Source organism: Terrapene carolina, unplaced genomic scaffold (genome assembly GCF_002925995.2).
Source record: "Terrapene carolina triunguis isolate 2854851 unplaced genomic scaffold, T_m_triunguis-2.0 Scaffold103, whole genome shotgun sequence".
In the NCBI taxonomy this organism is placed as follows: domain Eukaryota; kingdom Metazoa; phylum Chordata; order Testudines; family Emydidae; genus Terrapene; species Terrapene triunguis.
Window position 1 is genome coordinate 3,501,981 of NW_020664454.1, and position 23,327 is coordinate 3,525,307.

Below are 23,327 nucleotides of genomic sequence, written 5' to 3' on the forward strand. Positions count from 1 at the left end.
TCTCCCTCAGTGCACCGATTGGGCATGCACAGGTCTGGAGTGCACAGGCAGAGCCCGCCCAGCGAGGAACGTCACAGACTCCGGTTACAATGCACACACGCTGGAGGAAGCAGCAGGGCAGCCGCCGCCAGTAAACACTCCGTTCGCGCAGGCAGTAAGCCCGGCTGCATGCAATCAGCGCGCGAGGCATTGTCACACGGAAGGAGAGAGCGCAATGTGCCGCCCAGGACTAACCCGGCTGCTGCTCTTCCATCTGCTGCTGCTCAAGCTGCACACGGGCAAAGGTGGGTCCGGGATCTCCGTGTCCATGTCCTCTGTGTGCGCGCGCGTGTAGGGGGGTAACCACGCAGCATCACTAGGACCCGAGCAAGTGCAAGTGCCAGCCGTGCGTTTGCCTGGGTCTCTCGCTCTCCCTTCGGACTCCTGGTTGCATGCACTGTGTGTGGGATTCCTGGCCGTGCTGCACGGAGTGTGTGCAGTGAATGGGAAGCCAGTTTGCAGGGGTTCCCTTAACTTTGATCGGTGATATACTGGGGGGAAGGGCTGACACCTTGTTTGAATGGGAAGGCTATCACAGATGCGAGCCGACCGGTAGCGGCAGGAAATTCATCTGTTAAGCTAAGGGAAGATTTGTCTGGTCACCCGTAAACCAAACCCAGGAGCCCCGCGCTCTCTCTGCAAAGGAGCAGGTCCCCTTCTCAACTTCAGTTTGGGGTAGTTTCCATTGGGGGGGGGGGAGAAAATATTTAGATAAAGCAACCAACGGAGACGCTGACAATGGTCCCTCAACATGCGATCTGCTTTTTGCACTGACAACGACTATCCGCTAAGTCGTTGGGGCTTTTACTTTGGCATTTGCTTACCCTTCCCTCCAACCTCCTTTTGCCTTTAAAACAATGCCGGGTTATTTCCCATAGTGGGTGAATCAGATGTTTGATGTGTGCACAGTGCATCTGTTCAAACGGGGGCTCTATTTAGCCAGGGAGAAGGGGGTTATTGTAACCTACTTGAAGGAGAGGTGCATTGTCCTTTTGTTGTGAAACACATGCCGCCCCCAATGCAGTGTCCCTCTCTAGCGAAGCACTGTGTGTGCAGCGAGCTAGAATCCATGACGGGAGTGTGGCCTGGATCCCCGAGCCGAGAGGATGCGGCCTGCAAAGCGTGCCCCGGGCTGGGGTGGGCACGGACGGGAATCGCGCTCTAGCCCACGCGGCTCTGCCTCTGCTCCCCGCAGGCGCCGCAAAGGAGTGCGAGGAGGACCAGTTCCAGTGCCGGAACGAGCGGTGCATCCCCGCCATCTGGAAATGCGACGAGGATGACGATTGCTCGGACAACAGCGACGAGGCGGATTGCCGTGAGTACCGGAGCCGAGCCGCGCTCAGCTCCCGGTTCGCAGGGCAGGCGTGCGGCAGGCAGGCGGCCCGGGGAGGGGAGGGTCGGCCGAGCTGGGCGGCGCGTGGTGCAGAGGCGAGCTGGGGCAAGCTCGGGTCTTTGCCGGGCCCGCCTGGAGAGCTGGGGTCTGCCGGGGCCGCCTGCCTGGGCGGTCTCTTGCAGGCTGCCGGAGCGCCATTCATTGCACGGGGCACCCGGCGGCGCTTGTGTGTTCCTGTGTTTGGAAAGGAGGCGTGTGTGGGGGGAGGAGGGGCTAGAAAGCAGCCCTGCCCGGAGACTCTGGGGAGCTGGCACATGGGGGGACCCCTCGGCACCGGGTGCAGGCTGGAGAGACGTCTCCCAGCCCCGCCGCTCCTCTCCGCGTGCGTTTCCCCACGGCCTGAATCACAGCGCCAGCTGCTCAGAGGGAGGCTTATCCCTCTTGCAGGAAGGGGCGGATTTAGCTTTTCGCCTAGGTGAGAGCGGTACAGCGCGCGTGTGCGCTGGGGGCGAATTATAGTTGTGTTAATCCAGGTCCCTTTGGTAACAGTAGCCGGTCCTGGCCTGCCGCTTTCCTGCTGCAAAACCTGGCCCAGAGGCAAACGATTGTAAAACGAAGCGGTCGCGTTTGCCCGCCCCATTTCGGATTGGCTGCTGGGGAACACCAGATAAAGTCACACGGCACAAGCTGCCTATAGAAAAGTCTAGGAAGGGACTACTAGTTACCCTAGCCTAAGGTCATCCTCCTCCCACCTCCTTCAAGACCCTCCCTTGTGCCCTTGCCTAGGTTAGACGGGACCTGTGAAGGTCTTCTGGGGAACTGCCCTGACAGGCTAAATTTACAAAGGCAACGCGGTTTATTATTGCACCGCCATAGTGAATCGCTTAGCGATTGGGGATTATTAAACTCTTTACTTACAAAATCTTGTTCCGGAGATGATTCATCGTGAAAGATTCTAAGTGCATTGACGAGGCAGAGAGCTATAGGTTGCAAAATCTTCCTCCTCCATACATTAAACAGTGACTTTTTATGGTTCTACTCTTTCCTCCTACTTTTATATCCTTGTTTTGACAAATCCTGTGTCTGTGGGAAAACCCTAAGGAGAATTCATTGTTCAGGTTTAGTTCTTGGTGGGTTTTTTTTTTAATCGCTCATAGGACAGAGCTTGAAAGAAGTTGAATTTAAGTATATATATACAAGGATTCCTGAAAAAAATATAGTGAACTAGCTAGTATGCATGTGCACAACTGCTTACTATTGGATAGAATCAGAACTATTCAGTTCTGTGCCATCAATCCCCTGTGCTGCTAACAGAATATAGTAGTGCAAGTGGGAGAAGAGAGGGTTTATGCTTTTGGAGCAGGGCGGCTTGGAGTTCTACCTCCTCTGTTCCTGTGAAGTCTCAGTTGGCCTTGGGGTTATGGTTGTCAATATGCCAAAGTCCCAGATAGTTGCACATTTGTTATGCTATCAGTACACATGCTTTTCCCTTGTGTTGCCATGTAAGTTCTGGGTAGTAGCACTTCTCTCACCCTAAGTATGGAAGAAATGTCCATGAAAGCAATGAAATATGGAATTAAGTTCATTGTAGCTACAAGAGACAAAACAGCACTGCAGGTTTTGCTGTAGCAGCTAACGTGAAATACCGAAGGCATGTCTTGAGAATTATATACTGTATAGGATAATAGCCATTGAATGCACACTTTGTTGTAATTCACTGGATGAGCTCTGAAGACTTCATAAACCACAAGAACATAACATGAGCAGCTGATGAATGGCAGCAGAGTCTAGGGAATAAGTTACAGTCATGCATTTTTCACTCTGTTTCTTACTATTAACATCCTAACAGTTTTTAATCAATTTAACATTTACAGTCTCATCCTACAGTCCTTTCTTAGGCAAAACTTCCACTGAATTCAATGGGAGTTTTGTTTGTATAAAGGTTGTGTGGTCATGGCCTGAATGGATTCCTAATGTTCTGATTCTTTTATCCCAACTCAAAATGAATAGTACTTTATCCTCTTAATAGTCCCATTAGAATCAGTGAGATTTCTTAAATAGCAAGAATGAGTAAGGATCAGGACCTCCCCACGCCCAGCCCTACCATGAAATATTGTATCAGAAAAGACAAGGAATGTAAAAATAATATTTTTTTAATGAAGATCTGATTTGGTTGTATTGTGCCATGTCAGAACAGTTAGATGTGTAATTATGTTTTACTTAGAGTTTTACTTCTGTAGCTTTTAGAGTTTTTTGAAAAAAATGAGTTTTGTGGCATGTGACTGGGATCCTGTTTGCACTCTACAGTATAGTATAATTCCTTACATATGTACCAAGGACCCCTTTGTTAACATTTAGGGTCAGAGTGGCATATTAACATGGATTAGGTGGGTGTATTATAGAAATTTCCCATATGGACTGATCATTTAATTAAAATATGGAATTTGCAGTGGATTTCATTTAAGTGGTCTCGAGAGCCACCATTTAAATTACATTTTTCACACGCTTATTTTTGCTAGCTTGTATTTACTTATTGCTGAACATTGATTTCTTTAAAATAATGTTAAAAGGAAATATGTGTGTGTTTATAATATAAAACACAGGTACACACAACTATTACTATTTTAAGGGATACATAATATACATACCCAGAGTATATTCAGTGTGCTTTTGTTTCTAGATAACACACTCCTTTTGTTGCTACTGAAGATACAATAAGATATTAAAAACAGTATTCTGAATTTACACATTCCAAGAACTTGAATTTTCCACAGTTAACTACTAAAACAGTGATGTACAGGAAAAAGGAAAATGCATATAGCCCTGTAGTAGCAAATGCTGAGGCAGACCATTCCATTCTCAGTTCCTATATTCAGTTTGCTCAGATCTTTCTCAGAAGTATGTGATATGCATGTGTTAACGGATTTCTTATTGTATTTATCTTCACTTCTAGGAGAAACAGGCTAACCCTTGTGGCTAGTATGTAAATTATCAGCTTGTAAAATAAACTGCTCCTTCTGGATGTTGCCACTGAAATGCTCTGTTACAAAATGTTTCAGTTTTTTTTAATAGTTCTATGAGAAGATGACAATTTACTCTCTGCTTGTGGGAAAATAGGGAGTTGACGGAGTGGCAGTACTCAATGTGCTTCTTCCTAGAAGCCTTCTTTGTGCACAGACTGACACTCTTTCTGTTTTCTGCTGCTCTACTGCCTGGTGAGTCTACCGTTGACTTTTCCAAGGAATTTGAGATTCCAAAGGAAGAGTCTGAGCACCTTGCTTCATAGAGGTTTCCTCTGGGCTTTCTTTCTTTCCGCTGAATTTCTTTCTTTTTGATTGGGAGTTGTGTGTCTGAAAGCATCCCTGTATTCGCACCCTACACATTATTGTAATAATCTTTGTACAAAATATGCCTTGTGAGGTATCATATGAAAACTTAATATCTTGCTGGTCAATAACATCATGGTGAAAATGTATGTAGCAACATTATTTATAAAGTTGTGAAATTCCCTGTATGATGTTCAAAATCATACAGCCATGCCTAGGCAAAAATTGTTGAACAGATCTATCCTAAACAAAGGAATGTGTGTTTACCTCAATTTACATGTAAGTACAAGACACCAGGGGGAGGAGATAGCAGGAGACAGCAAATTTGCATGTCAACACCAGGCTCTGTATTGTCTGCCTCACTGTTTAAATAAACTTTGCTTTAAGGTTTCAGAGTAGCAGCCTTGTTAGTCTGTATCCGCAAAAAGAACAGGAGTACTTGTGGCACCTTAGAGACTAACAAATTTATTTGAGCATAAGCTTTCGTGGGCTACATCCCACTTCTTCGGATGCATAGAATGGAACATATATTGAGGAGATATATATACACACACATACAAGCTCATTCTTAATCTTTCGCTGTTTGCTGTATAGGATGCTGATCAGGTGGTTTCGCAGTTTCTTTGAGAGTGTGTGACACAGTCTCTCAGCATAGTCTGTGTGGTATGTAGATTGTAATGGATTTTTTACCTTTAGTCCTTTTGGTATGATGTCCATCTGTTTGCATTTGGAAAGGAAGATGATGTCTGTCTGTATCTGTACAAGTTTTTTCATGAAGTTGATGGATTTCCACTCCATACGGCTAAATGCAGTGCCTTGCATAATGACAGGTTCAGAGTAGCAGCCGTGTTAGTCTGTATCCGCAAAAAGAACAGGAGTACTTGTGGCACCTTAGAGACTAACAAATTTATTTGCTTTGAGGGGTAATCATCAGAAGAATCCACTTCAAAGATTCACTGGATTGTAAAAGAAAGAGGCAGAAAACCCGTAAGCTGTGTCTCTTTCCCCTAAGAAGACAAAGGCCATGGCTACGCTACAAAATCAAGTCGACCTAAGGGCAAGCGGTGCAGTAATTACATCACTTGTTTGCTCTTTGTCTTAGCAGTGCTTGTCCTCCCCAGGAGCACTTGTATTGATTGTACTGTCAGTGTGGGGCATTGTGGAATGGGTCCTGAAAGCTAGTAACAGTCAACATAAGCAACACAGGGTTGACCTAACTATGTTGACCTTGACTCTGCACCACTCGTGGAGGTGGAGTTATTAAGTCGGTGTAGTGGGGCATTTATGTCGTCAGGAGTGAAATTTAAGTGTAGAGACTTCCCTAGTTCGGTCGACATAAGCTGCCTTGTGTCGACGTAACTCTATAGTGTAGACCAGGCCTCAGGCACCAGCATCTTTGGGCCTTTGGGAGAGATGCTGACCAAAGAATTGTCAATCACCATCTTGCTGGAAGACGGGGGGTGAGACAGGCCATTTTAAACAAAGCCTTGAATCAAAATTTGCCAGAGTAAGTCTAAGACTTTTAGATGTGTTTTCACTGTTATTTGCTTGTGACAGTTTTGATCGTTATCTCTCATACTTGAATTCACTTAAATCCATTTTCTTTTGTTAATACATTTGTCTTGTCCTTAAACCCATCCAGTTGTGTTTAAACTGAACTGTCTGGTAACTCCAGTTAAAGTAGAAAATTGTTGAATATTGACTCTTTACAGTGGTAATAGATCTTAATATCTGAATGTCTAGGAGAGGGCTGGACAGCGCAGAACACACACTTTGGGAAAATTCAGGACTGGGAGTATGTTGCTTCACCCTGCAAGTAACAACCAAGGCTGGTGGAAGCCAGAGTGTGACTGATGTGTTGCTGACAAGCTGCTGGGTTCAGAACTGCTGGACCAGGGCTGCAGCTATACACAGACAGGGTGTTCCCTGCAGGCCGGCAGGCTGTTTGTGAGCAGCCCAACGTTGCGGGGCAGGTGGTGATACAGCCCCTCACTGATCTGGATTGCACCGCAGAATGAGACAGGGAGCAATCAGAGTTGTCCCTTCTGTAATAGATTTGATGTAGAATGACTGTGTGACTAAATGGAAATCAAGGGATGAAATGGTGATGCCTCTTTAGTTACTGGATATGGAAGATTACCCAATCCCAATTTTTAAAAGGGGTTAGGTCAGACCTGGAACATGGCCGTATAGCAGTTTCACAAGTTGTAGGGTCAAATTCCTCCGTGGGATAACTCCATTGATTTTAGGGGTTTTAAATAAAGGATGAATTGGGAACTCTGTCTCTCTTTAAAAAAAGGAAAAAGGTAACTGAAGATCATCTGTCTTTTTTTTAACCTTTAACCAGTCACATGTCCTGCTGTAGTTGATGAAGGCAACTTTGATTCCCTGGAACATTTGTGTGAGCAGGCTGCAGAATTTGGCCGTATGTGAGCTGGATTTGACCCCCAGACTAATTGGATTATGAGTTGGTCATGTGGTTTTGTAGAGTGTTGTCATGTGAGGTTATTTATCTGGAAGAGTTATAAGGATACAAAATACTAATAGGTGTGTGTGTATTTGTGTGTGTAAGATTCAGTTTAATTTAAAATACCTAAATCCAACATATTTGCAGAGGCTTTCTTAAGTGCCTGTTTGGCTTCGCTGTGATGAGGTACTATTTCAGTCCATAGTATGGTGCCATTTTAGTGTTCTTACAGCCAGACACATTAAACTATTTTATTAACTTTAGATATTTTTTATTTAAAATATTAAAGGGTCCATCCCGCATTAAGGACTACAAGCGCTCCTCGCATTATGAAGGCAAATGTATTTCAGAACAGAGCAACAAAAATGATGAGGCTGGAGGTATTGACCTGTGAGGAAAGATGTAGAACTGAATAGATAGGTGTAGCTTAGCTAAGTGACAACTAAATGGGAACATAGTAATCATCTACAGTGTTTGAAGAGTGTAAATGCCAATGATGGAGAGGAATTGGGACAAGAGAGTTTATCAGGAGTAATGAGAACAGAGCTCCTTCTTGCCAAGTTGTGTCTCTGCAGTGCTAACAGGAGACAAAGGTAGTAAAGTCACCAGACATGTGTAGGTGGTTAAGTAGGAAGATAGCTTTTTTGCTCAGTTGCTTTTCTGGTCATAACTGCACTTTAAGCATGGGTGGCGGGTGGAGCCTCCCTTTGGGGAGGCTAGCCCCAGCTCCGCCCCTTCCACCCCCCAACCCCCCCCCCCCCCGAGCCGGAGCCCCACGCCCCCCCCTCCCCCTGTGGCCGGAGTAATGAGCTCCCCCTCCCCTTGGCCAGAGGAGCCCCGAGTGTCCCCCCACCTCCCCCGGCCAGAGGAGCCCCGGGTTGGCAGGAGGCCCGAGCACTCCCCCCTTGGCCAGAGGAGCCCTTGGCTGACCGAAGCCCCAAGCCCGCCCCCTGCACCTGCCAGGAGGAGCCCCGAGTCCCCCTGCTCCCCCACTTGCCTGGAGGAGCCCCGGGCCAGCCGCAGCTGCACCGCCCGTGGTAGCTACACCCCTGGTAGCTACGCCTCTTGTTGAGGTGGGTTTTTTTTAGAGCTGCCTGCGACCACACAAACCTCATTAAAGTGCTGAGTTGCCAGTGTAGACTAGCCCTGAGTGTTTTCTACCCCTTTCTCCCAGCCTTGTGTTTTGGCTAATTTCTTGGTGATGGATTTTTAAAAAATAGATAGTGCTCTTGTGTTTTAGACCTAACCTACTTGCAGTGGCTCTTTCTGATGTTTCTCCTCCTGATTTTAGATTTTTGAAACCCAAAGCTCAGATACATTTGCTGCTGTTGTCACAGGGCGGGAGCAGGTTTGAGAGGGTTGTAGGGGAAATTGTAAGTGGGAGACGCAGATGGATTTTGGCATCTATGGAGAGGTCAAGTTGAGAAGTTTGCTATGTGGGAGGTGCAGAAGCATTGGCAGTGGGGCGTTAGGAATGGGACATACATTATTGAGGGGATACTAGTTTGGCATGAACGTTTCTCGCTACCTGTACTATCTACTGCACTTTCTGGCCTTGCTGGTAGCTCTCTTGCTCACCACACTCCTCACATCTCCTCTGAATTTTTAAAGATGAACTTGAAGCCCATAGTGTCCATGCTGAGCTCCACCCTTCTGAATCATTACACATCTTGTAAGAGGTTTCTGATCCCTATATTTTTTTTTCCCAAGCCCCCAGAAAAATGTGTGTATTTCGTTTGAGTTTTGGAGTATTGCTTCTTGTTTTACTGCAGTGTTGCAGTGTCCCTAGTCTAAAGCAATTTGTCTATTCCTATGTAACTCTCCTCTAGCACAAACATCTGGTTCTAGCCAAAGGGAAGCTGCATACTTTTATGCTACATGGTTAGGAAGTGTTAGAAATGCGGAGCCTAATTTTTTCTAAAAGGCCTTTTCCTGCTAAAATAATTAATATTTAGATTACTGCAAGATGGGGGTATGAGCCTTTTGATATAATTCATGCAAATTTTTCTGCTCTGTGAAAATTCTTGCTGAAATACAAAAGATAACTTGTAAAGTCTAATTAATGTGTTACAATAATTCTGTGAACTACTTACAAAAAAACTAATGTTAAAATAATGTCAGGAGTCAGGCTTTAAATAAAAGGAAGCCAGGAAATTCAGAGTGGGGGTTAAAACTCCATTTTAATGCTACCTCAATAAAGAGACTGTGGTGGAATGAGCAGATGATGGGTCCAGCAGACCTGCGTTCTGTTCTATTACCTGTTACCTTTGCCTCCAAACAGAAGGTGAATCTTCATATCTCTTCAGAGGTTTGAATCTGAAGAGTCATGATGGTGGTGCACGTATGAGGCTTGAATTTGGTTTGCTATATATTGAAATAACTTAGCACCTCCATAGTGCTCTTCAGTAAGGTGAGTAGCATTAGTCCCATTATACAGGTGAGGAAACTATGGCACAGAGAGCTAGTGTATGGTCAAGGGCATACAGTAAATCAGGGGCAGAACTAGGAGCAGAATTCAGATGTCCTAAATCCAAGTGTCCAATCCACTCGAGCATGCTGCCTTCTCAAAGGCATCTTTGGGGCTAATGATAAAATTTCATTCTTTGTTCCAGATTACCTGGCTTTTATAGTTCTGAGTCAGGACCTGGCAGTTAGTCTAACCTTGCAGAGTTAACGCAAGGAGTGAATTTAACAGTAGAGCTCTAGAATCTACTAGAGAATGGGATTTATAAGAGGTTTAGATTAGAATAACCCTGAGGGCCATTAGCCGGGGCCTCGCTATCAAATTGCTGTAAAGGAGATGTTTTCTTTCGGAGACATTAATATTATTTTAATATTTATTAAATGATTGACAGTGTGGTTGGTGCTGTCAGCTCATTCTATGAAGTCACAGGGCTACATCTATGTTTTACTGAAAAACGTCCCCGTATCTGAGATTTGCAGAGCTGCTACATGGTCCTCGGCACATACTTCTCCAGACACTACGCCCTAGTCGAAGCCTCTAGATCTGATGTGGCAGTTGGCAGTGCAGTTCTTTCCTCAGTTCTAGATTTGATTCTGAAACTCCCCCTCCTTAGAGGGATACTGCTTAGGAGTCACCTGAAGTGGAGCAACCATAGGGATGCTACTCGATGAACAAAAAGCGGTTCCTTACCCTGTGCAGTAATTGTGGTTCTTTGATATGCATGTCTCCATGTGGGGTGTACTTCCTGGCTTCCTTCCTTCTGAGACTTGACAGTAGTAGAGAAGGGTGGTTTGCCCATGCAGCCTGATACAGCCTCAGTGTGGGGCATGAATGTATGTTTGGGCCAAACGGGGGTTTTGCTTCATTCTTCACTGTTATTCCTTACGGAGTCTGCTTGCACAGTGCACAACCTATTGAAGAGTGCAGGAACACCCTGCCCCAATGGGCATTTACTGTTGGAATAAGAACTGGGTAGGAAAACAAAAGCATTTAACTTATCTGCATAGCAGGTGGTAGGACAACTAGGCCCCTAAAACCATATGTAGGCTATTAAGTGCTTTGATTTTTTCAAAATAAAGAAGTGGCCTGTTGAAGTCAGTTGGAGCTGCTGAATACTTAGCACATTTGAAAATCAGGTCATCTATTCAGGAACCTATAGCTGAGGTTAGATGCCTAATTTGAAACACCCATTTTTGAAAATGTTGGCATCTATTCCTGGATTTGCCTTGAGCAAGTCACTTCACCTCTCTGCATCTTTTGTAAAAGGCGGGTAATAATGCTTGCTCATCTTTGTAAAGTGTTTTGCAGTCTGTGTATGAAAAGGGCTCTGCAAGAACTAAGTAGTATTAGTATTTTCTTATAAGCTGTGAACAACAACAAAAAGCAACAAATTAGTATTAGGTCCAGACAAGTGGTTTTCAGTATTAGAGGAAGGCGCTTCAGAAGCCATTGAGAACATTGAATTCAGCCCAGATGGTGTCCCAGAGGGAAGTTTTGTGGCATCAATTAACTTGTAGGTGACCCACACTGCTAGCCCATGGGGAGTAATTGGCAGTTTGCCACATGCACAAGAAGAATGAGCCAAAAGAGGAACCATGAGAGACAGAGAGAATGATGTGTCTTCACATGAAGAAAAAATAATACATAGGGGTTCTTGGGTACCAGTTTTTAAATGGGTTAGGAACAGGATGACGTGCTTTGCTGGCAAGTAATTTCTCAGTCACGTTTGTAAAAAAATAAAACCCATTTAGAAATATTCTACTGTCCTACAGCACTGGATGCCAGTCAGTTCTGTAGCACTATTGTAAGTTATGGTGTTTGGGGCCATCACTGTAGAATGTGGAGATTTAATTTATTTTAAATAAAGAATCTGTAAAGTAGAAGGGCCACTTTCAGCTGAAGCTATGCAGAACCCCTTCACCTTGTGGAATCCTGCAGATTGGGGCCCAAGTCAGTACCCCATATCCAAACACCCCTGGTTTTGGAGATGTACCCATCCAAATTTAATGGCTTGGGTTTATTTCTGCTGCAGATAGGAAACCCAATGGATTGGTTGAACTACTGCATCCACTGGGACTATGTGATCCCAGAGAAGCTGGCCATGCTACTCTGGGTGGTAGCAGCAGTGATGGTAGGCAATACCGTTGGTGCAGAATTTCCAGCCTGGCTGTTAAGAGGCATGGAGAGTGCTTGGAGGGCCATGGAAGCTGAGGCTGACCATCAGTGATTCTGCTCTGTGTCAAAAGCAGAGTGTGAAGACCCGTTGGTTGTGATTGGGATAATGTAGCTGCTTATGTAGCTCTGATTTAGGGCTCAACCTAAATCGTGCTGAAATCAATAGAAATCTATCCAATAGGAGTTGGAGCAGACCCATAGCTGATAGACATATGTGTGTTTGTTAAATTTTTGAAAAAGGCTGGAATCAGCTTTCAGTCTCAGGTGCTAATATTTCATAAGACTTTTGCATCTGTGCAATCAGGGATAATTAGGTTTGTAAAACAGATGTTCTGGAAATCTGCACTGTGATTGACTGGATGTTTCTGGCTGCAGAGATGTACTCTTGGGGGCATTTGGTTTTGGTATTTTTTATGTAAGAGAATTGCAAATTTCCACACAAATAGATTCATCCATCTAGGAGCATAAAAAAGGAGCTTAAGATCCCATAGATAAAACCAGACTTTAATCAGTAAACGTCTGCTGAGCTCTTCAGGAGCAACAGTATTGCCTCAAGAGTTTGTTAAGCTGTTTAGTGCTGAGTTTTTATTTTCCAGTGTGTTTTTAGTGTCATTCGCAATTCAGGTGATGGTAGGGGGGTAATGAAGGCTGAAATTTTCACTCTACTCTCCTGAAACAAATAGAACATTTTGCATCTCTAGCCCTCAAGGGAAGTAGGAATTATACCACTGTTAATCTGCATTCTAAAGTGTGCTAATACACTTCACACTGGAGAAAGAAATGGAGTTTTAAAAAAAGTCAAACTGGAACATGAACAAGGAATGTGGATGTAGTTCTAGAATGACTTACGATTTCTGTTTTATAAACATGAAATATTCTCAAAAGTTTTTTAGTCTTGGGATGTTGTAACTCACTTTCCCACTTTGCCACATACATACAAACACATACACTTTTGGTGGGGTAGCTCTAGAAAGGCTTTCTCAAACTTCATTGCACCACAACCCCCTTCTGACAACAAAAATTACTACATGACCCCAGGAGGGGGGACTGAAGCCTGGGCCTGCCTGAGCCCCACTGCCCCGGGGGGCAAAGCAAAAGCCCCACCGCCCAGGGTGCAGGGGGCCAAAGCCCAAGCACAAAGGCTTCAGCCCCAGGCTTTGGCCCCGGGTCCCAGCAAGTCTAACACCAGCCCAGGCAACCCTGTTAAAACGGGGTCACAACCCACTTTGGGATCCTGACCCACAGTTTGAGAACCGCTGCTCTAGAATGTTTCTATTTGTTTTTATATTATTAAGTGGCTATATCATTTCAACACTATCAAATGGAAGAACCATTGAAACTGAAAAAAATTAAATCCAGCTCTTTTTACTAAGCAAATATACCATGTTAAATATTGTGAAAAAATGTCCTTGCTGTGATACTGTTTAGGTGCACCAGCACTTCAGAGACAACAAGGATGAAAATAACTGGTCATCAACCTGGTATACCCAGCTATTCAATTAGACCCTCAAAGTGACAGGCCCCCTTTAAAGCCAACTTTTACTTTGTTAATCCTTCCGGTATTCGTTTTGGTTTTTTTACAACATCCAAGAGATATACTTTGGCAAGCAACAATAGCTTCAAGCAAGGAACCAGAGATGACAACACGTTGTAAAAATAATAACTTTTAAAACTTCATAGGAGCATATATGGAATGAAATATTCTCAAAGTAAACTCAGTTCTGGTCCAAAGTGTCCATTTCTGATAGCTTTATTAAACTATAGTCCAGTCCTGCAAGATGCCGAGCAAACTGGTCTATTAAAGTCAATGGGAGATGAAAACCATTCATTATCAAGATCTAGTGATTCACAAATTTAGTAACCACTTCTGTTGCAAAGAAATATGGGTGTTTGCTCCAAAGTTAAACTGGAGCCATGTCTAGTTAAAGTAAGGCATAATCTTATTTTAAGTCTGTGAATGTTTCTAAAGACTGCTGAAGAACCTTCTTGCTTTGTATATATGCTTTGTTGAAGATGAAATCTGGTGATCAGATTCTATATAAATAAAACTTAGTATCTTTGTTCAGCAAATTAATATTTTCTCTGGGCAGGCACAGAGTGAAATCTCAGAAGAATTGGGTCATATACACAATTAATGCTGTTCTTACTAGATTGGCCACATTTTTAAGAGGTAGCTGTCTCTGATTTTTATGGAATCCTTCCTGAGGCCTTGTGAAACTTAAGTTTCTATAAAACCCCCTTTTCTTACAACTTCCTCCTTCTATGGGGTTCACTTTATCAGGGAACTCAACCTCTCTGAGAATTTTAATTTGCATCTCATTCTTGACAGAGCCAAGTTTATGTATCACATGCTGATTATCTTTAAACACCCTGGTAATTATGGTATCATGGCATTATACTGGAGAGTCCATGCAGGTAACTTTTCCTTCAACCTCAGTTACCTTTGTAGAATATTTTCTAAGCTTTTGACCTATTTAGGGACAATCTCCCCTGTGTCTGATTTACAGAGCTGCTTCATTCCTCCTTCTTGATTATTTTCAGTTTGTTTTGTGATCTATCATCTAAACTGAGGTGTGTGAGAGAAACCACATATCTGACAGGGGATCTTTGTGGCTGATCCATATGTAGGTTCTGCTGCCCCTAGAGCAGGGGTGGGCAAAATACGGCCCGCGAGCCAGATCCGGCCTGTCTAACATTTCTGTCCGGCCCGCCAGGCTCTTTGGCTGCCCCCTCGTGATCACCAGCCTGCTAAAAGTCCCATAGCGCAGCAGGGTGCTCAGGCAGGCTGCCTGTCTGCCTGCCGTGGCCCCACACTGCTCCCGGAAGTGGCTGGCTGCTACTGGCGTGTCTCTGTGCGCCCCTGACCGGGGGTGGGGGGGAAGGAGGAGAGGTGGCTCCACGCGCTGCTCCCACCCCCAGCACCATCCTCACAGGGGACAGTGCTTGTGGGCGTGGGCAGTGCACGGAGACCTTCTGCCTCTGTCCCCCCAAGGGGTGCGGAGAGACGTGCCAGCAGCAGCCTGCCGCAGGGGCCATGGCATGCAGGCAGCTTGCCTGAGCCCTGCTGTGCTGCCGGCCGGGAGCCACCTGTGGTAAGCGCCTCCCAGCCAGAGCCGCACCTCACACCCCAACCCCCTGCCCCAGGTCAGAACCCCCTCCTGCACCCAAACTCCCTCCCAGACCCTGCATCCCCTCCTGCACCCCAATCCCCTGACCTAGTCCGGAGCCTCCTCTTACACCAAACTGCCTCCCAGAACTCACACCCCTCACCCTCTACTGAACCCCAACACTGAACCAGCCCGGAGCTCCCTCCTGCATCCAAATTCCCTCCTAGACCCTGCACCCCCTCCATTAATATAGTAGAAATGTGCGGCCCATGGCGACTTACCAAAATTCGTGGAGTGGCCCCCCGTGAAAATTATTGCCCACCCTTGCTCTAGAGGGTTTCAAAACTTGGCGTTTAGTTTTTAGACTCCTTTACTCTCCAGCCCCGCAGGTCTGGCCGATCGCGGCTCCCACTGGCTGCGGTTCACCGCTCCAGGCCAATGGGAGCCGCTGGAAGCGGCGTGGGCCGAGGGACTTACTGGCCGCCGCTTCCAGCAGCTCCCATTGGCCTGCAGCGGCGAACAGCGGCCAGTGGGAGCCGTGATCGGCCGGACGTGCGGACGGGGCAGGTAAACAAACCGGCCCGGCCCGCCAGGGGCTTTCCCTACGCAAGCAGCGACCCCAGTTTGAGAAACACTGTGCTTGATAGACAGCCAGTAAGTGAGTTGTTGTAGTTCTCTCCCTCTGCCTTGACTGCTGGAGTGTGCAGAGGAGGATATGGGTTCCATCAGTGTGGTGTTCCTTTGTGGTAGGAACAACTTTCAATTCATGGTGAGACGCTTTTATATTTTTTAGTACCTGCTGGGCAGTTTATTTTCTTCTTTATCCCACAGGCAGAAAAGCCCTTGTAAAACTCGGAAGCTTAGCTACTGACCATCAGCACCAGGAGCTGAACTTGAAATCTGTTGGAGCCAAAGGTCTCCAAGGTTAACACAGCAGCTCTCAGGGACGTTGGGATGTTTCCAGACGTAGAATAATTAATCTTCAGAGCAGGCAAGACTTTATTTAACCTCTGAGTCCACTGTAATCTCTGCTGTCATGCTGATATATTATTGGTCATTGTAAGAAGTCCAGTTTAATCTCAAAAAAGCATTTAATTTATGTCTGTCAATCCTGAGACGTGAGATCAGTCCATGAGAGTTCCTTCCCTCTTATCCCATGAGTGCTTACTTTTCTTAAGAACCTTTGGTGAAGGATCTTTCTGACAGTCCAGGTACACTCTATCAGCTGGATCACCTTTGTCCACATGTTTTTTGATCTCCCTCACAAAGAGATCGGTGAGGCATGATTTCCTTTTACAAAAGCTGTGTTGACGCTTCCCCAACATAGTGTTCATCTATGTGTCTGATAATTTTGTTCTTTTACTACAGCTTTCAATCAGTTTGCCTGGGACTGAAGTGAGGCTTGCCCGCCTGTAAGTGCCATGATTGGCTCTGGAGCCTTTTTAAAAAATCGGTGTTACATTAGCTAATCTGGTACAGAGGCTGATTTAAGCAATAAGTTACATAGCACAGTTAATATTTCTGCAATTTCATATTTAAGTTCGTTCAGAACTCTTAGGTGAATACCATCTGGTTCTGATGATTTATTACTGTTTAGTGTATCAATTTGTTCCAAAAGATCCTTTATTGACACCTCAGTCTGGGACAGGTCCTCAAATTTGTCACCTAAAAAGACTGACTCAGGTGTGGGAATCTCCCTCATATCCTCTGCAGTGAAGACTGATTCAAAGAGGTCATTTAGCTTCTCCACAACAGCCTTGTCTTCCTTGAGTGCTCCTTCTGCACCTCGATCGTCCAGTGGCCCCACAGAATTGTTTGGCAGGCTTCTTGTGTATGTAAAAAAAAAAAATTCCTGTTAGTTTTTGTGTCTTCTGTTAGTTGCTTTTCAAATTCTTTTTTGGCCTGCCTAGTTATACTTTTTTTATTTAACTTGCCAGAATTTTTTCAACCCAATTATAGTTTTGGCCATCACAACATCGGCAGACAATGAGTTCCACAGGTTGACTGTGTTGTGTGAAGAAGTCCTTCCTTTTGTTTGTTTTAAAGCTGTTGTCTATTAATTTCATTGAGTGACCCCTAGTTCTTGTGTTACGTGAAGAGGTAAATAACATTTCCTTGGTCACTTTCTCCACACCTTTTTATGGACCTCTATCATATTCCCCCTTAGTCATCTCTTTTCCAAGCTGAAAAGTCCCAGTCTTTTTAATCTCTTCTCATACAGAAGCTGTTCCATACCCCTAATCATTTTTGTTGCCCTTCTCTGTATCTTTTCCAATTCCAATATATCTTTTCTGAGATGGGGCGACCACATCTGCACGCAGTATTCAAGATGTGGGCGTACCATGGATTTATATAGTTGCATTGGGATATTTTCTGTCTTACTATCTATCTTTCCTAATGGTCTCTAACATTCTGTTAGCTTTTTTGACTGCTGCTGCACATTTAATAGGTGTTTTCAGAGAACTATCCATGATGACTCCAAGATCTCTTTCTTGAGTGGTAACAGCTAATTTAGACCCCATCATTTTGTATGAATAGTTGGGATTATGTTTTCCAATGTGCATTACTTTGCATTTGTCTCAATGGGAAAAGCTGAGATGCTGCTATATGCAGATGACATAGCAATAAGAGTGTCCTCAAAAGAAAACCTAGAGCAGAGGTCCTCAGAGCTCCATTCAGGTGGTCTGCGGATAGTTCCCTCTAAGGTGCGTGCCTGGGCGGCCGCACACAAGAGAATGACGGGCCACCCACCTAATTAGGTACCTGTACCTTGGAAAAGACGCACATGTAAGGTGAGGTGGTGGCCTTGGGGGAAATAGGGGTAGGTGGGAGGGGGCAGTGGGGTGAGAAGAGGGGGTGAGAGGAATTTGGGATGTGCAGGGCTGCGGTGGCCAGAGAAAGAGGCAACTTTCCCCGGCTCCAGGGCTGTGGCTGCCAGAGAGAGACGGCCCTCCGTCCCAGCCTCAGCTTGGGGGCCGCCGTGGCAGGGGAGCAAGGAAGAGATCCCCTCTTCTTTCTAGCCCCAGCTCGGGAGCTGCCGCGATGGGGGAGAGAAGGAGAGATCCCCCTCCTTTCCAGCCCCAGCTCGAGAGCTGCTGCGGCGGGGGAGAGAGGGCACATCCATTGCATTAGAAAGGTAAGACTACTGATATTAAAATATGAGTTGTGTGCTTTTATTTGTAGAACAAAAAATGTTAATACTTTTTTTTACGTAGCGCTTTTATCCAAAGCGCTTTACAATAGCTAGCTAATGGTACAAACAACATTTGGAAAGATCATTAAGTGGTCCACTGAGACCCTCGGCAATTTTCAAGTGGTCCACAAAAAAAAAAGTTTGAGAACCACTGACGTAGAGGAAATTGTAAACTAGTGGTATGACCAGTGAAGCAGGCATGGAACAAAAATGAACATGACTAAGACTGAGGTCTGTGGGTCAGTAGAGGTGCCACAGGGAAACTGGATATAGAGATTAATGGACTAAACAGACTGACCAGTTCAAGTACCTGCGAGGGTGGTTTATGGAAGATGGTGAGCTTGAATGTCAGATACAGTCCAGACTGGGAAGTTCTGGAAGAGTGTGGAATAACGTCTTAGGTGTTGTGTATGCCACTGAGACTGAAAGCTCAGTTGTGTAGAACTACGGTGTGCCCAGCAGTACTGTATGGTGAAGAAACATTGGTGGTAAGGAGAAGACAGGGTCAGCACCTACAGGTGTTCTGAATGAAATGTCTGCTCAGTCACAAGAGAGTTACATGAAGGGACAGATTTTAAAATGAAAGCATTAGGATGGAAATCAAAGTTTATGATGTGGCTGACAAAATCCAGGAAACCCAACTTTGCATGTTCACACACATACAGAGGATGAATGAAGAGGATCTGGTGAAGATAGCACGGCAGGAGAGGGTGCTAAGAAAGAGACCCCGAGGAAAGCCGAGGAAGCGGTGGATGAATTGAATCAAAGATGATGATAAGCAGGTGGATCTTAGTGTTGTCTCGGACTGACAAAGATGGCGGAAGCTTGCACAATGACCTGACCCCAGATGATAAGATAAGGGAAAGAAGAAGAAGGTGGCCCAGAAACCGTGATTTAATACATCAAACCGGATTACTGTGCCGGATCAGTCTCCACTCAAGACATTACAATGCATCTGTTTACTCAAAGGAAAAATCAACAAGCATTTGGTGGAGCTCAAGCATTTATTGAGGCAGCTTTGTGTGCATAGGGAGTGGCACTGATGGATATACAGTATAACTCACCATGCTGTTACATGTCTAACAGAGAAAGAAAATGGCCGACAATGTATACAGTGAGTCATTAAGGTGTAAATCATTCCTTCTTCATGACTTTTAGAAGACGTGGTGAGCTGAATTTGAACAGGAATTCCTCAGACAGCGGTCCCCAAACTTTTTATCTCGTGCTCTCCCTTACCCCTGTCCCCGCCCCCCAGAACTGGGGCCAGGAGCGGGGCCATGGCTCTGGGTGGGGGGGGATGCAGACGGGGTAGGGGGCTAGGCTGGGGCCATAGCTGGGGGTGGGAGCCAGAGCCCTGGGTTCATGGCTGGGGCCAGGAGCGGAGCTGGGTGGCACTCCCTCCCCTACTCCCTGTGGGGGCTGGCCTGGGCCCCAGCTGTGCCTCCTAAATGTTCCTCCGTGCCCCCAAGGGGGCATGCCCCACAGATTGGTGACCTCTGTCCTAAGAAGTCATGAAAAAACGAATAGTAATTTAAAAGAACAGATGCTGCACTCTGAAATGTGGTCCAGCAGATATAGCATTGCACCGGGAATCTTGAGAGCTAGGTTCTGTTCCTGGATTCCTCTATTGACTTTATGGCCTTGGGCTAGTCACTTAACCTCTTTGTGCTTCAGTGTATAATATGGGAATAATAATAGTGCTTTCCAACCTTTGTAAAGCACTATGAAATGTATGGATGAAAATTGCTATATAAGAGCTAAGTATTATATTATGTTGTTTCATAATGGTACAGAACATGCTGTTTTCCTATGAAGCGTCTTACAGTGTGGCAGCTCCAAGATTATGTAGGGAGCTATCTCTTGACGTAGCTGCAAGCAGTCCAAGTTGAACCCAGTCTTCAAAGTGTTCATCATAGATACTGGCTACTGAGGGGGCTCTTTACCCTCTCTTTGTAGCAGGCACCTCTGTCCTTCAGCTCTGCTGTTGCTGTGAAGTCATAGCCAGCTCCTCTGTCTCCACTGGGGACCTGAACCTCTTCTATCTCTGTGGTAATTTTCAGCATTCCTATAGTTATTTTGCATCTGCAGAATATCTCTATGATTATTAACAGTGCAGCTGAGGGCTTTGTCTAACATAACACAGCCACAGCTACAGTTTGAAACTAGATTAAACAGTCACCTGCAAGTCCTGTTGACATACTGTTGTCTTTTAACTTTCCATTATACTAACAAATGCATATCCGTATATGTTGTGGTGCTCTGTCTTCAATGCTCTCTGCAGGTGTTCACTAATTAAATTTCCCAGCTGCCCTGAGAGGTGTGTGTATAAATATTATTATTATTCTCATTTTACAAATGGGAAAATTTAGGCAGAGTGGTTAAAGTCAACATTTTCAAAGGAGACCACCAATATATCCCGAACCTCCGAGCCCACAGGTGCTCCAAGAATAGATCTGGAGGAAACTGCTGATTCTCCATCTGCAATGTGTTGGCATAGCCCTTGCTTCTCATCAGGCACATGTGACTCCACATGTAGTGTAGAAGCTTTGGAGTAGGCAATGAAAGAAACCAAAGAAAGAACAGATGTGGATATAGTATGCCATTGTCATTATATACCTGATCCAAGAAGCTGTACTGCCATTGCAGGGTAGGTGCAACAATCCACAGATTGCTTTGTGAGGCACTTGAAATAGGATGCATAGTGTGCATGCATTACAGCTTGCACCAGTTAAATCACGCCAATGTAAGTTTCAGCCATGCAGTTCTCCAGCATAGATACATCCTTAGTACCTGTGGTATGGGTTGTATTGGCTTCTGTCATTATAACCTTCCTGTAGTGAACCAGCACGTTCACAAGTCAAAATGTGGGACAACCTCAGTTGACTTTAGTAGGCTGCTAATCACTTAAAGGGGCCTTCCCAGAGACTGGCAAACAACAGCTTTACATTTATAACCAAATCTCTATTGTTAGTCCTTATCTCTCACTGTGGCGTTGATTTTGAAGGTTAATGGGCAGACCTGGAAAAGGGCCATGAAGGTCACTGAGGAAATACAGTGACCCTTCCCTGTGATTCTCCACCTACCTACAGAGAGAGAGACACATAGACACCATCACCACCAGCTCCACTCTGACCTGTCCCCAAATACCTGCTTTTATTTATGTACGCGCGTGTACACACACACACACACACACACACACACACACCCCTCTTTGTTTGGAAATTAAAAGGTCACATGTCTTAAGAAATAGTTTTCTAAGGCAGAAAAGAATATATTAAAAAATACTACCAAAGCAATTGCTCAAAGCATCTGATATGCAGATCCTTATGGGATCCCTGGAGACCTCCAGAGGTCTTTGAAACTCCTTTGGAACGGTATTTGTCTTGAAGTAGAGATTCCAAATGGTGACAGTTACGAATGAGTGAATTGATTTAAATTCCCCTGCCTTTCTCCTCATACACCCTTAGGCTTCTGCCAAAATACAGAAGAGAGGTGGTCTTGTTAGGAAAGGATGATAGCAGGCTGACTCAGGAGACTGGGGTTCTATTCCTAGCTATACCTTGGACTTCCTGAGTAACTTTGAGTAAATCGCCTAACCTCTCTTTGCCTCATTTTCCTCATCTGTAATCTCAGGATAAGAGGCCCCAACCAAGATCTGGGCACCATTGTGCCAGGCACTGTACAAACACATAGTTAAGTCCCTTCCCTGAAGTGTTTATAATCTAAATAGACAAGGCCGATGAAATGTGAGAGAGAAATAGAGTTACAGAGAAGTGACTTGCCCAACATCATACGGTAGGAAAGTGGTAGAACAGGATTAGAACTCAGGTCTCGAATCCCAACCCAGTACTTTGTCCACTAGGCATCATGCTGCGTCTTCCAGATGCCGCTATCTTTCCTTGCATTCCGTCAGATGACAAAATACCACGTGGGAGGATGTTTTTGTGGTATTTCGAGTCTGATAGCTGGAAAAGCTTATTCTCATGGCATATGCAGCCCAGCTTTGTGTGAAGGTCAGAGTTTTTCTGCTCTCAACATTTTTTGTGGTTCACCCAACACCAGTGGGAGCCTTAGCAGAGGCAGTTGGCGCAACAAAAAAGAGAATGTCCAAACTATAATTTAATGATTTTTCAGGGGGGTTGGAAAAAACAGCCAAAGAGCATGGCGCAGAATCACTGATCAGCTCTATATGGTGATTTCAGATTCTTCTTAGGCCAAGTGCAATAACAACTGTATGCTTCTGCAGAGCTAAAAAGGGTATGTTGGGACGATCTTTTTGATTCTTTAAGCCACAGCGGCTATCTGCTTTTGTTAACACACTTCTCCATTATCTTGTAATCCCATCAGACCCTTGAATTCGTCCTGCTTTCTCTCCTAGATGATGGGAGTGTGGGAAGGTTTATTGTTTCAGAGACAAAGTTGTGGCCTGTGAAAGCAACTTTCCCCCCTGATTTGATGAAAGAGGCACAAAGCCAAGAATAACATGCTGTGCTGTTTATTGCCTGAATTATTTGTAGCTGTGTCTGTAACAGAGATGCCAACGTGTTTCATCTTTACTTAGTCCAAAATGTTTCACCTGGACTGATATACAGTCCTGGCCCAGGCAGGGAGGTTTGAGATAGGGAGGTTTTCCTTAGCATGTGGCTGCTGCTGTGATTTTATTTTATTTTTTTCTCTCCCACAAGGAGAGGTCTATTGTGAAGCTGTGCAATTAAGTTTTGTTTTCAGTGAATAGTTCAGATAATCAAAATAGCCACTTGTGCTTGGATTCTGTGCAGCCTTTTTCTACTAGCACCGTAGATCACCTCTTGTATTTGCATGAATGGTTTTAAATAGAATAGAAAGAACTGTATGGTAGAAAAATCAAAGAACGCCCCATGCAGAACAATATCTTTTTCACTTTCAATCGTTTAGTAAAATTGATTTTAAACTGTGAAAATAAACTATATTAATATTTGGGGATTGAATATATCCTTGTTAATGCTCTCAAAGCTGTAAAATTTATGTAGCTGCCGTCATAAAAGTTAGAGATAGCAAAGGCCTGTTAGGTCATTGACTGCATCTCCCTGGGTCCAGTGCAAGAATGACAGGAATGTTGAAATTGACATGCAGGATCAGACCAGTGGCCCATCTGCTCCTATAGTCTGTCTCTGACAGAGCCCTGTACTAGATGCTTTAGAGGAAGGTGCAAGAAACCAAATAGTGGTGAGCTAGGGAATTGAG

General features: G+C 44.9%; 1 protein-coding gene across 1 annotated transcript in view; it reads left to right on the top strand.

The window, feature by feature from the left end:
* The first annotated feature begins 210 nt into the window (after positions 1 to 210).
* Positions 211 to 23,327, top strand: part of LOC113406546 (low-density lipoprotein receptor-related protein 8-like) — a 268,015-nt gene continuing 244,898 nt past the window's right edge. Inside the window, exons 1-2 of the mRNA XM_026651832.1 lie at positions 211 to 284; positions 1,235 to 1,354. Of these exons, the coding sequence (XP_026507617.1) occupies positions 215 to 284; positions 1,235 to 1,354 (190 nt within the window). The 5' untranslated portion in view covers positions 211 to 214. The remainder of the gene's footprint in view (positions 285 to 1,234; positions 1,355 to 23,327) is intronic.